The 12,930-nt window shown below is 44.0% G+C and overlaps 1 protein-coding gene across 2 annotated transcripts in view; it reads right to left on the bottom strand.

The window, feature by feature from the left end:
- LOC137348193 (SH3 and cysteine-rich domain-containing protein 2-like) overlaps positions 1-12,930 on the bottom strand; it is a 104,338-nt gene that overhangs the window by 29,159 nt on the left and 62,249 nt on the right. For both annotated transcript variants that reach the window (XM_068013529.1, XM_068013528.1), the window contains exons 3-5: positions 11,096-11,193; positions 8,202-8,283; positions 1,232-1,344 (exon numbers count right to left, since the gene is read on the bottom strand). In XM_068013529.1, coding sequence (XP_067869630.1) covers positions 1,232-1,344; positions 8,202-8,283; positions 11,096-11,193 — 293 coding nt within the window. The remainder of the gene's footprint in view (positions 1-1,231; positions 1,345-8,201; positions 8,284-11,095; positions 11,194-12,930) is intronic.

The raw sequence follows: 12,930 nt of genomic DNA, 5'->3' as shown, positions 1-12,930 counted from the left end.
ACTCACACACCCCTCTCTCTTAAGGGATGCAGTCTCCTCTACATTGGAGAAAGCAAATGCAGATTAAACGATCATATTGCGGAACATCAATTCAGTCTGGAAGTGTGACCCTGATCACCCGGTTGCCCGTCATTTTAATTCTCTGTGCCATTCAGCAGAACTGTTCTGTTGAAGGGTCACTGACCTGAAACGTTAACTCTGCTTCTCTCTCTACAGATGCTGCCAGACCTGCTGAGTATTTCCAGCATTTCTTGTTTTGATTTCTTCCGGACTCAACATTGAGTTCAACAATTTCAGATCATAACCTCTGCCCCCATTTTTGTGGATGCCAGCTATTGGTTAATTCTGCTGTTGCCATTTACACTTGTTCTACATCCATTTTTAGTTTCTTTACTTTTCCGATTACCATCCCCTTTTGCCTTGCACAATCATCCCTTTTGCCACTTAATCAGTCCTGCCCTCCATCCTATCACAGACCTTCCCATTTGTTCGTTCCTCCCCTCCCTCCATACTTGCTTAAAATCTGTTGCATCGAACTTTTTCCAGTTCTGATGAAATGTTATTGATCTGAAATGTTAACTCTGTTTCTCTCTCCACTGATGCTGCCTGACCTCCTGAGCATTTCCAACATTTACTGTTTATATTTCTCTCAAAGTTAATGTTAATTAGTTTCAAGGGCAAATGTCAGCAGATTACAAAGGATAGAGTGATGTACTTTTTCAATTTCCAGCTTATGAAAAACAATATGAAATAGACTGAATTTTGCTGAACGGAATACAATTTTCAGTCCTTTATTTCATTTATCCCAATTTCTTGGTTTACAATGTACTCTGTGTCACTAGAATGTTTTTAAGTCCACTGCTCATAAGATAGGAGAAACACATGTCGGGGCACATGTGAGATTACAGTATCCAGCGCACACAGTGAGGGGGCCTCATTGTTACAGCCCCCAGGTCCAGCTCAGATACAACTAGATGTTTGGCAGTAAAGAAAAACTCCAGACCATAGGGATGCAGAGTCTGCTTACATGAAGCGGAACCCAAGAGAAACTCCAATGCAGATTCAAAATATGTAACGCAATTTACATGGGGACAGAGGGAGAATCATTCCTCACACACTTCACTATTCTAAACCTATTTCACTGAGGACAGTTACAGCCACCGCAGAAGGCATTCATCCATCTTGAATGGATGTCCATCACGGTGATTCTGGACCATGCTCACGTACTTACCAAATGCTTTGTCGGGGATTCGGAGAAACTGCCAAAACTCGACCGGCTCATCTGGGCGAGAGATGTCCCAAATCGAAGCGTTTCGTACACTGGGTCCACTTTACTGCTCGTGGCTGAAACAGAGAGGGGAAGACGACAGAGATTAGAATGTATCGGAGACACAGGGAAATCTCTGTACTTACCTCACATGATTGATGTGTGCAAATCACCTTCATTAGAATCATAGGAACAGGAGGAGGCCATTCAGCCCCTTGAGCCAGTTCCGCCATAAAATGAAATCATGGCTGATCTATGAACAAACTCCATATACCTGCCTTTGGCCCCATATCCCTTAACACCTTTGGCTAACAAAAATCTATCAATTGTACAATTGATCCAGCATCAACTGCCATTTGCGGGAAAGAGTTCCAAACTTCTATCACCCTTTGTGTTTCCTAATTTCACTCCTGAAAAGGTCTGGCTCTAATTTTTTGACTATGCCCCCTAGTCCTAGATTCCCTAACTAGCAGATATAGTTTCCAATCTACCCTAATCTGTTCCCCATAATACCTTGAAAATTTTAATCAGATCACCCCTTAACCTTCTAAATTCCAGGGAATACAACCCTAGTTTGTGTAATCATACAGCACAGAAGGAGACCATTCGGCCCACCGTGCCCATGCCGGCTCTTTGAAAGAGGAATCCAATCAAACACACTTGCCTGCACACCTTTCCCATAGCCCCGCAAAGTTTTCCTTTTCAATCTTTTTTTAATCATTCATGGAATGTGGGCGTTGCTGGCTGGGTCAGCATCTATTGCCCTTGAGCAGGTGGTGGTGAGCTGCCTTCTTGAACTCCTGCAGTGCTGTTAGGAAGGGAGTTCCAGGATTTTGACCCAGTGACAATGAAGGAATGGCAATATAGTTCCAAGTCAGGATGGTATGTGGCTTGGAGGGGAAGTTGCAGGTGATGGTATTTCCATGCATCTGCTTCCCTTGTCCTTCTAGGTGGTAGAGGTTGTGGGTTTGGAAGGTGCTGTTGAAGGAGCCTTGGTGAGTTGCTATGGTACACACTGCTGCCACTGTGTGTCGGTGGTGGATGGGGTGCCAATCAAGCAGGCTGCTTTGTGCTGAATGGTGTTGAGCTTCTTGAGTGTTGATGGAGCTGCACCCATCCAGACAAGAGCAGCGTATTCCATCGCACTGCTGACTTAGAGTCAGAGTTTTACAGCACAGAAACAGGCCCTTCGGCCCAACGCGCCTGCGCCGACTTGTGCTTTATAGATGGTGGACAGGCATTGGGGAGACAGGAGGTGAGTTATTCACACTAGAATTCCTAGTCTCTGACTTGCTCATGTAGCCACAGCTTTTGTGCAGCTGGTCCAGTTCAATTTCTGGTCAATGGTGGCTCCCCAGGATGGTAATGCCACTGAACGTCAAGGGGAGATGGCTCTTGTTTGAGACGGTCATTGCCTGGCACTTGTGTGGTGCGAATGTTACTTGCCACTCATCAGCCCAAGCCTGGATGTTGTCCAGGTCTTGCTGCATGTGAACATGGGCTGCTTCAGTATCTGAGGAGTCCTGAATGGTGAACATTGCGCAATGATCAGCTAACATCCCTCCTTCCGACTTTATGAATGGAGGAAAGGTCATTGATGAAGCAACTGAAGATGGTTAGGCCTAGGACACCCTGAGGAACTCCTGCAGTGATGGCCTGGGACTGACATGATTGACCTCCAACAACCACAACTATTTTCCTTTGTGCTCGGTATGACTCCAACCAGCAGTGAGTTTTCCCCTGATTCCCATTGACTCCAGTTTTGCTAGGGCTTCTTGATGCCATACTCGGTCAAATGCTGCCTTGATGTCAAGGGCAGTCACTCTCAACTCACCTGTGAAGTTCAGCTCTTTTGTTCATGTTTGGGCCAAAGCTTTAATGAGGTCCTGGGGTGGACTGAGCTTCAGTGAGCAGGTTACTGCTGAGAATGTGCCGCTTGATAGCGTTGTCAACTCCTTCCATCACTTTGCTGATGATCGGGAGTAGACTGATAGGGCGGTAATTGGCCCGGTTGGATTTGTCCTGATTTTTGTGCAATGAACTACTAAGAATTTATTCAATTCCCTTTTGAAAGTCAATATTGAATCTGTTTCCACCGCCCTTTCAGGCAGCGCATTCCAGATCATCATAACTCGTTGCCTAAGAAGAAAATTTTCGTTGCCCTGCTCTGGGTCTTCTGCCAATTATCTTGAATCTGTGTCCTCTGGGTACTGACCCTCCTGCCAATGGAAATAGTTTCTCCACATTTCCTCTGCCTTTTGAAACCATTGAATGTTTTTCTAATCCCTCAATGATGAGGAATATCTGACAGACCACAAAAGGAACACAATCGCGATAAAACCACAACTATTCAATGTTGTTTATAAAAAAAGTGATTTTTCCCAGAAGTTACGTTTATGGAGATCCTGTCCTCTGATATTCCATTTGCTGTCACTCTCGGAAAAGCTTCTTTGTAGCCTGCGATCTGAAGTTCTTTTATATTTTATCAGCTGTCAGTCCAATGAGTAGTCAATGTTCAATCCCAGCATTGCCAACTGCCTCTCCCGCCCCCATCGTTTCTGCAACTGTCTTATTCACTGTGGAGAGGCCAGCCTCCATCTCATCATTTTCACATTAGAAAAGGGTAACTGACTGCCGACACCTGGTTCTCCTTTGATGTCTGTTCTTGAAAGCAGAAAATAACCCACTGGTCTACATCTGTAAATTCACCATCAGATTGTTTTAGGGCGTTAAAGACTTGGAGCTCCTCCCACGTATCTGTTCCCCATAGTGCACTTGACAGTCGAATCTCTATATTTCACAGTGGAGCCCAACTGGCTACTGAAACTACAACTGAACGACAAATATAAATTGAAGAGAGTGTGACACGTGAAGGTCACTCATCTTAACTGGAAAGTGGTCAGGTGAAAGCATAATCTAAAGCTGACATCCCCCATTTATATAATAATCTCCCCGCTGACATACCTAATTTTCTTGCTTTGCTACTGCTCTGTACTTACCATCCCACCAGTGTTTTCTTTAATACTCGAAACTTGTGGACTTTTACGATTGCTGTTTTATTAAAAGTGCTTGTGATATCAAGGACTGGGTGACCTTTCACCTCTGGACTCTGAACTGGAGTCCAGTTGAGGCTCAAAGATATTCTCAGCTGTTTGGGTCCTCAATGCATTGCCTTTGCAGCAGTTTCAACCCCAATCCCATAGGACAGGACGTCCCAGACAAAACTGCCTGCATTTATGCATTACCATAAAATATGGTGCATAAGTCACGTTTGAGTACAGGTTTACATAAGCAAATGTAAGGACTGCGACGCCGACCACTCCCTGGTGTGCAGCAAGGTTAGACTCAGACCAAAGAAGTTGCATCATTCCAAGCAGAAGGGCCACCCGCGCATCAACACGAGCAGAATTTCTCACCCACAGCTGTTACAAAAATTTCTAAATTCACTTGTAACAGCCCTTCAAAACACTCCCACAGGGGATGCTGAGACCAAGTGGGCCCACATCAGAGACGCCATCTATGAGTCAGCTTTGACCACCTACGGCAAAAGTGCGAAGAGAAATGCAGACTGGTTTCAATCTCATAATGAAGAGCTGGAACCTGTCATAGCCGCTAAGCGCATTGCACTTTTGAACTACAAGAAAGCCCCCAGCGATTTAACATCCGCAGCACTTAAAGCAGCCAGAAGTACTGCACAAAGAACAGCTAGACGTTGCGCAAACGACTACTGGCAACACCTATGCAGTCATATTCAGCTGGCCTCAGACACCGGAAACATCAGAGGAATGTATGATGGCATGAAGAGAGCTCTTGGGCCAACCATCAAGAAGATCACCCCCCTCAAATCTAAATCGGGGGACATAATCACTGACCAACGCAAACAGATGGACCGCTGGGTTGAGCACTACCTAGAACTGTACTCCAGGGAGAATGCTGTCACTGAGACTGCCCTCAATGCAGCCCAGCCTCTACCAGTCATGGATGAGCTGGACATACAGCCAACCAAATCGGAACTCAGTGATGCCATTGATTCCCTAGCCAGCGGAAAAGCCCCTGGGAAGGACAGCATTACCCCTGAAATAATCAAGAGTGCCAAGCCTGCTATACTCTCAGCACTACATGAACTGCTATGCCTGTGCTGGGACGAGGGAGCAGTACCCCAGGACATGCGCGATGCCAACATCATCACCCTCTATAAAAACAAAGGTGACCGCGGTGACTGCAACAACTACCGTGGAATCTCCCTGCTCAGCATAGTGGGGAAAGTCTTTGCTCGAGTCGCTCTGAACAGGCTCCAGAAGCTGGCCGAGCGCGTCTACCCTGAGGCACAGTGTGGCTTTCGTGCAGAGAGATCGACTATTGACATGCTGTTCTCCCTTCGTCAGATACAGGAGAAATGCCGTGAACAACAGATGCCCCTCTACATTGCTTTCATTGATCTCACCAAAGCCTTTGACCTCGTCAGCAGACGTGGTCTCTTCAGACTACTAGAAAAGATCGGATGTCCACCAAAGCTACTAAGTATCATCACCTCATTCCATGACAATATGAAAGGCACAATTCAACATGGTGGCTCCTCATCAGAGCCCTTTCCTATCCTGAGTGGTGTGAAACAGGGCTGTGTTCTCGCACCCACACTTTTTGGGATTTTCTTCTCCCTGCTGCTTTCACATGCGTTCAAATCCTCTGAAGAAGGAATTTTCCTCCACACAAGATCAGGGGGCAGGTTGTTCAACCTTGCCCGTCTAAGAGCGAAGTCCAAAGTACGGAAAGTCCTCATCAGAGAACTCCTCTTTGCTGACGATGCTGCTTTAACATCTCACACTGAAGAATGCCTGCAGAGTCTCATCGACAGGTTTGCGTCTGCCTGCAATGAATTTGGCCTAACCATCAGCCTCAAGAAAACGAACATCATGGGGCAGGATGTCAGAAATGCTCCATCCATCAATATTGGCGACCACGCTCTGGAAGTGGTTCAAGAGTTCACCTACCTAGGCTCAACTATCACCAGTAACCTGTCTCTAGATGCAGAAATCAACAAGCGCATGGGTAAGGCTTCCACTGCTATGTTCAGACTGGCCAAGAGAGTGTGGGAAAATGGCGCACTGACACGGAACACAAAAGTCCGAGTGTATCAGGCCTGTGTCCTCAGTACCTTGCTCTACGGCAGCGAGGCCTGGACAACGTATGCCAGCCAAGAGCGACGTCTCAATTCATTCCATCTTCGCTGCCTTCGGAGAATACTTGGCATCAGGTGGCAGGACTATATCTCCAACACAGAAGTCCTTGAAGCGGCCAACATCCCCAGCTTATACACACTACTGAGTCAGTGGCGCTTGAGATGGCTTGGCCATGTGAGCCGCATGGAAGATGGCAGGATCCCCAAAGACACATTGTACAGCGAGCTCGCCACTGGTATCAGACCCACCGGCCGTCCATGTCTCCGTTATAAAGACGTCTGCAAACGCGACATGAAATCGTGTGACATTGATCACAAGTCGTGGGAGTCAGTTGCCAGCATTCGCCAGAGCTGGCAGGCAGCCATAAAGACAGGGCTAAATTGTGGCGAGTCGAAGAGACTTAGTAGTTGGCAGGAAAAAAGACAGAGGCGCAAGGGGAGAGCCAACTGTGCAACAGCCCCAACAAACAAATTTCTCTGCAGCACCTGTGGAAGAGCCTGTCACTCCAGAATTGGCCTTTATAGCCACTCCAGGCGCTGCTTCACAAACCACTGACCACCTCCAGGCGCGTATCCATTGTCTCTCGAGATAAGGAGGCCCAAAAGAAAAAGAAAAGAATGTACTGGTGCAATCTCCAGCTGCTCATACAACCAGGAAATGATTTCCACCATTCATTATATTCAGTCACGATTTGTTACTACAAGCAACAGATGAAAACTTGCCCCATCTCGGTGTCTACAAACCAATGAGTGTGCACCATTTTGCTGCTGACTTGACACTAAACACAAAGCCAAACACCGAACAAGTGAGAGAAATATGGGTGAACTGATGCAGTTGAGAATACTCTTCTGATATCATAGACTGGTGCATTGTTGACTCTGGAAAGTGTTGTTTTACATCTAAACCACACTGTAATTAACCTGGGAACGCTTAATGCTGGCAATGAGCGACAAAGCCTCCATTCCCCAGCACCGACATCCACCTTGGTGAGGAGAAAAGGTCATTAAAAAAATGTGTGCTTGGATACCAGATGTGGACGGGATCAGGATTGGATCATGATGTTCCTCCACAGCAAGCCAACACACATCTCTGCTTGCACAAAGGGGATGTCCAATCAAGCGAAGAACTGGAGGGTCACTAATGACCATGGAATTGTGCTCCAGCAAAGAGTTAATCAGGAAGGAGCAAATTAGATGGAAAAAGATATGGAGGTAATTTGGACTTTGGGAAATAGTGTGAAATGGGTGAAATCAGACCAGTTGCCCATTATATAGCTCTCCTGATTTATGTTCCCATTAAAGTCAATATTGAGCATTTCTACTATTGGTCAAAATCAAAATTAGACCCACTGACTTTGCACCTCCCTCTTAAGCCTTGGGCTCGATTGGTTAATGTCTAGGATTGATAAAGTCCTGTATACAGGTCCACTGCAAACTCGTTGTCAGGAAAGGGTAGTTTGCTTGGAGAGGGAGATAAAAATTGAAAAAAGGAGGGAAATAAACAGAATTTAGCTGTAATAATACGAGTAGCAACATTGACATTCGTGCACATTTCATTTGGCCACACAAAAAAAAAATGTAAATTGGTGGAATGGGGAAATACAAAGTCCCCACACAATCGGATCTAGAATATTCCTTCCATATCAACCATCTTCTTACTGCATTTACCCATTTCTTATGATCCCACAATAGGTAGCAAAAGATCATGTGAAAGATGATGGTTTGGATGCATTTAATATGTGGCTATTTACTCACCAATTGGCATGGCTTCCTTCACAAATCCATATTGTTCATGGATGAGAAGTGGAGAGCTGAAATTCCGACGGAATCCCATTGGCTTTCCATCATGACATGAAATAAGGAAGGAAGAGTATGGTGGTTAAAATGGACAGTGATTATTGGCATCTTCTTACAATTTTGAAGTTAAATGACTGATTGATTAACAATATGAAGCATATACAGACAACTAAGAGATCCTGCATTAAAACCATCAAGTTTATCATCTTGCCTTGTATCGTCATGTTTGCTGCTTCCATTATCTCTATGAACTAATGTTTTTGTAAGCTAATCATTGGCCAGTCTCATCTCTCTCTGTTATGGGAGAGAAGTTCAACTTTGGCAGGGCGGGTCGGGGGGCGTGGTGGATGAAGGAAGCAAAATGAGAAATAAAAATTCATTATACACCTCACCTGGTTGGGTCAGATAGAAAGGAAAATACTGTATAATGGACAGTGGATCCAACACCATTCACTTTGCACCAAAGTTGGATTTTACCCCCTTATATATTCAATATATTGAGAGCTATTGGGATTTTCTCTCACTATAGTGATTGTCACACTGGTAAAACTTCCAGAAAATGTTGACTTACATATGGAATGGAAACGGAGAATACCTAATCCCTCACTGGTAATCATTTCAGTTACGTGTTCAATGTAGGACTTGGTCAGTGGGACAGATCATTAGAGAAGTGTTGAGTAACATCATTTTGATACTTGATTCGAACAGAACCATAAATGATTACAATGCCGTTGATCTAAATGTCCCAATCTTCACTTAATGATAAAAAATATGTATTGTTTTATTGATTTGACCCATGTGTTTGATTGCTAAAATGGCCATTTTGAAATCAGGTTATGCTTGCCCATTTTGCGACTTTTCTTCAAAAATTCGTTCACGGGATGCGAACGTCACTGGCAAGGCCAGAATTTGATGCCCATCCCTAATTGCCCTTGAGAAAGTGATGATGAGCTGCCGCCTTGAACTGCAGCAATCCATGTGGTGTAGGTACACCGACAGTGCTGATACAACTGGTACAATAGCAACGTTACTTAGAGTTGTTTGGAAATGGCAAGGGAAAGCAATCTTTTAAGCTAAAAAGGCCTGAAGCAGGTCTTATTTTTATTTTGCATGCAGCACCTTTCAGATGCTGAATTCAGAAATAAGAACGTTTAAACATTTGAGTTTTAATACAGTGCCTATGCACATAACCTTGAGCTGCTGGCATACAGCTTTGTCCACTGGCAATCTCTAAAGGGTGTGGGAATTTGATGAGTGAGAAAAACCTTGCTGACGTTAGTGCTCAAATTCCAGATGTATGCTCCTGGTAGGTAAAGCTTTATAACAGGAGTGAAAATTTGTATAAATTACTCATCGATCTATCTATATATATGTATGTATACACACACACACACTCGATTTATATCTAAATCTCACTTATACATATGCACTTACATATTCATACATGATGCCACTTGTAGATACAGTTGCATTTAGCTGGCTGAAGCTAGCATAAATTGTTAGGGTCAATTTATCCTTTCAGGCCCACATTCCTTGATGAATGGCATTTTCATTTCCCACTAACCTGGCTGGAAGCACTGCCACTGAGTACATTTACTTTGTTGCCTTAAACAAGGTTGACCCACTTTAAAACAGCAAGTCAGTTTGTAACAGTTCTCCCTCATCCTTCACACCAGTCACGTAAATCCCTTCTGCCAAAGGCAGAATTGCTAAGAAAATGAACATGCCCTACAAAAAAGGTCAAAACTGATGTTCGTGTCACTTTAAGTGAAAAAAAAGCCCATAATAAAAGGTCTTACATAATGATTAGAAGTGGCATGATTTATAAATGTCCCTGGGTAGTATAATGATTATGACAGCATGGGGTGGAACTACAAGCTCGTACATTAAATGAGACACCAACAGGCAACGTCAGGTCTTGACATAGACAAAGTTGGCTCACTGTAATCTCTTCTGTTTTCTCACTGGATCTGTACTAATTTATCATAACTGTATTTACCAACACGCGAGTAGATCCTTTGAGCTAAATTTGATGTCTTGTACTTGACTGAATATTCAGCGGCACACTTCTGCTATTTATTTGTGATAGATGTAAATAATACCCTGATTTACAAGGTTGCTTGTTCATATTTCATACTTAGAATGGTGGAATATTAATGGTTGGTTATGTAGATGAATATTTACTGCAGGCAGAGACAGCAATATCTCATGAACGGATACCTTAAACTCAGTAAAGATTTCTTCACCATCTCGTCACTTGACTCAAATACTTTCCAATTTTGACAACGTATAGCTATGCCCTAATCGTTCAGCAAAAGGTTAATGTGGCTTATTAGGGCAAGGAAGGGTAGCCCTGAACACTAAAACACTGTTGTTTTTGAGTATCGACACAAAGCCCTCCTAGGTCACAGCAGAGTTAAGCTCTGAACCAGCATTCATTAAAAAAACAAAGATCTGGTCATTATCACGTTGCATGTTTGTGGGAGGAGCTTGCTGTGCTCAAACTGACCACTGGGTTTCCTACGTTACAACGTGACTACACTTTAAAAGTACTTCATTTGCTGGTAGAGTGCCTTGGGATAGCCTGAATTCATGAAAGGTGCTTTATAAATAAAGGTTTGTTTGTTTTCTCTTTCTCACGAGTGATATATAATAGAGAGAGGATATGTTTATAATGAAAATTCTCTGCACACATGACTATAAAAAGCAACGCTGCAAATCTTTTTCAGAAGACTGAGATGTTTCCTGTGCAAGGTCCTGAAGTTTTGAAACACCAAATTTGCAGCAACTGTCCATTGGCTTAGACAGATGATTCAGCAGCAACTCAAGTGAGCTCTAAAACACCCACTCACCAGTTTTCCGACGCATTGCTGCTCAAAGGCATCCTCTCCACATTGCGGGTGAGCATTGATTTTACAGAGTTTGCATCGCCATCCTCGTTTAGAATACCCTGAAAGCATAAAACAGTAAAATAAACATCTGTAGGCTGAGCCTTGCGTCGTCTCCCTCCACTCTCTACCCCTGCAATCACCTGGCTGCCTTACATCTCTACCTGTACAATGCAATCTCCGATTTACCTTCTATCCTCCTATTACCAACCATCTCCATCACCAATTGTAGATCCTGTACGTGCAAATGTTCTTGTCTAATCTTTCTGCTTCCTGCAGCTCTCCCCAGTGACTAAAACCTCATTTCAATCTACTTCTTTGGCCATGAAGTCTAACTCACCTCCCTCCTCCTGCTTGGCTCTGACGCCCTCCTAACTTTGTGAATCATTTAGGGCCATTTTCATGCTATATTAATATTGCGATATCAGGGCAAGTTGAGAGGCTGCTGTAGGTTTGCCCCAGATTGGTTCATAGAACTACAGAAAAGTTATGGCACAGAAGGAGGCCATTCAGCCCATCATGTCTGCGCCAACTGAAAAAAACGAGCCACCCAATCTAATCCCACCTTCCAGCACCTGGTCCGTAACCTTGCAGGTTACAACACTTCAGGTGCATGTCCAGCTACCTTTTAGATGAGAGTTTCTGCCTCCACAACTGATCCGGGCAGTGAATTCCAGACACCCACCACCCTCTGGATGAAAAGGTTTTTGCTCATGTCACCTCTAATCTTTCTACCAATCACCTTAAATCTGTGCCCCCTGGTAATTGACCTCTCTGCTAGGGGAAACAGGTCCTTACTGACTACTCTATCTCGGGCCCTCATAATTTAATACCTCAATTAAGTCACCCCTCAGCCTCCTCTGTTCCAAGGAAAACAACCCTAGCCGATCCAATCTTTCCTCATAGCTGCAACTTTCAAGCCCGGCAACATTCTTGTAAATCTCCTCTGTACTCTCTGCAAAGCAATTATGTTCTTCCTGTAATGTGGTGACCAGAACAGTAGACAATCTCCCAGCTGTGGCCTAAGCAGCGTTTTATACAGTTCCAGCATTACATCCCTGCTTTTGTATTCTATATATCAGCCAATAAAGGAAAGCATTCCATATGCCTTCTTCACCACTTTATCTGTCTGTCCTGCCACTTTCAGGGATCTGTGGACATGCACTCCAAGGTCTTTCACTTCTTCTACCCCTCTCAATATCCTCCCGTTTATTGTGTATTCCCTTGCTTTGTTTGCCGTCCCCTTCATTGATGTGGGAAGTTTAAATTTTAATCCAAAAGAACCTGAATTCTGTTGCAATAAGTTAGCTCATGAAAGCCTTTTGCATGGCTGGTCCAATGACCATAGAACTCATTCAAACCTGGCCTTGCATCCCTTACGCAAGCTGTTAATATCACTACGGTTACCACCTTTCATCAAGTTCACACTGGATGGGGTCGGAACAAGGTAAGAAGCTATAGATTGAACTCTCATGATTTCAAAAGATCAATTGGGATTAAAAAAAACTAAAAGTCTTTCAGATTATTTGATCTCATCCTTCTAAAATACCAGCACGGTCCTTTTCCCTGTTACAACTGTAAACTAATCCAGTGTCCCACTTGTTTCACTGGTATAGCAGAAGAAAATGTTTCCAGCCATCTCTCCTCTTTTCAAGGCTGAACTTAGTGTTGTTTGTACTGGCTTGGCATCAGGGATCAATTTTATTGCTCTCCTCTGCATTTTCAGGGCTTGGATGGGTGATGATCAAGGCTGTGTACAGTATTCCAGGTGCAGGCTGATCGAGGCATTGTACAGCATC

Source organism: Heterodontus francisci, chromosome 33 (genome assembly GCF_036365525.1).
Source record: "Heterodontus francisci isolate sHetFra1 chromosome 33, sHetFra1.hap1, whole genome shotgun sequence".
Classification (NCBI taxonomy): Eukaryota; Metazoa; Chordata; class Chondrichthyes; order Heterodontiformes; family Heterodontidae; genus Heterodontus; species Heterodontus francisci.
This window is presented reverse-complemented; position numbering and strand designations above follow the sequence as displayed.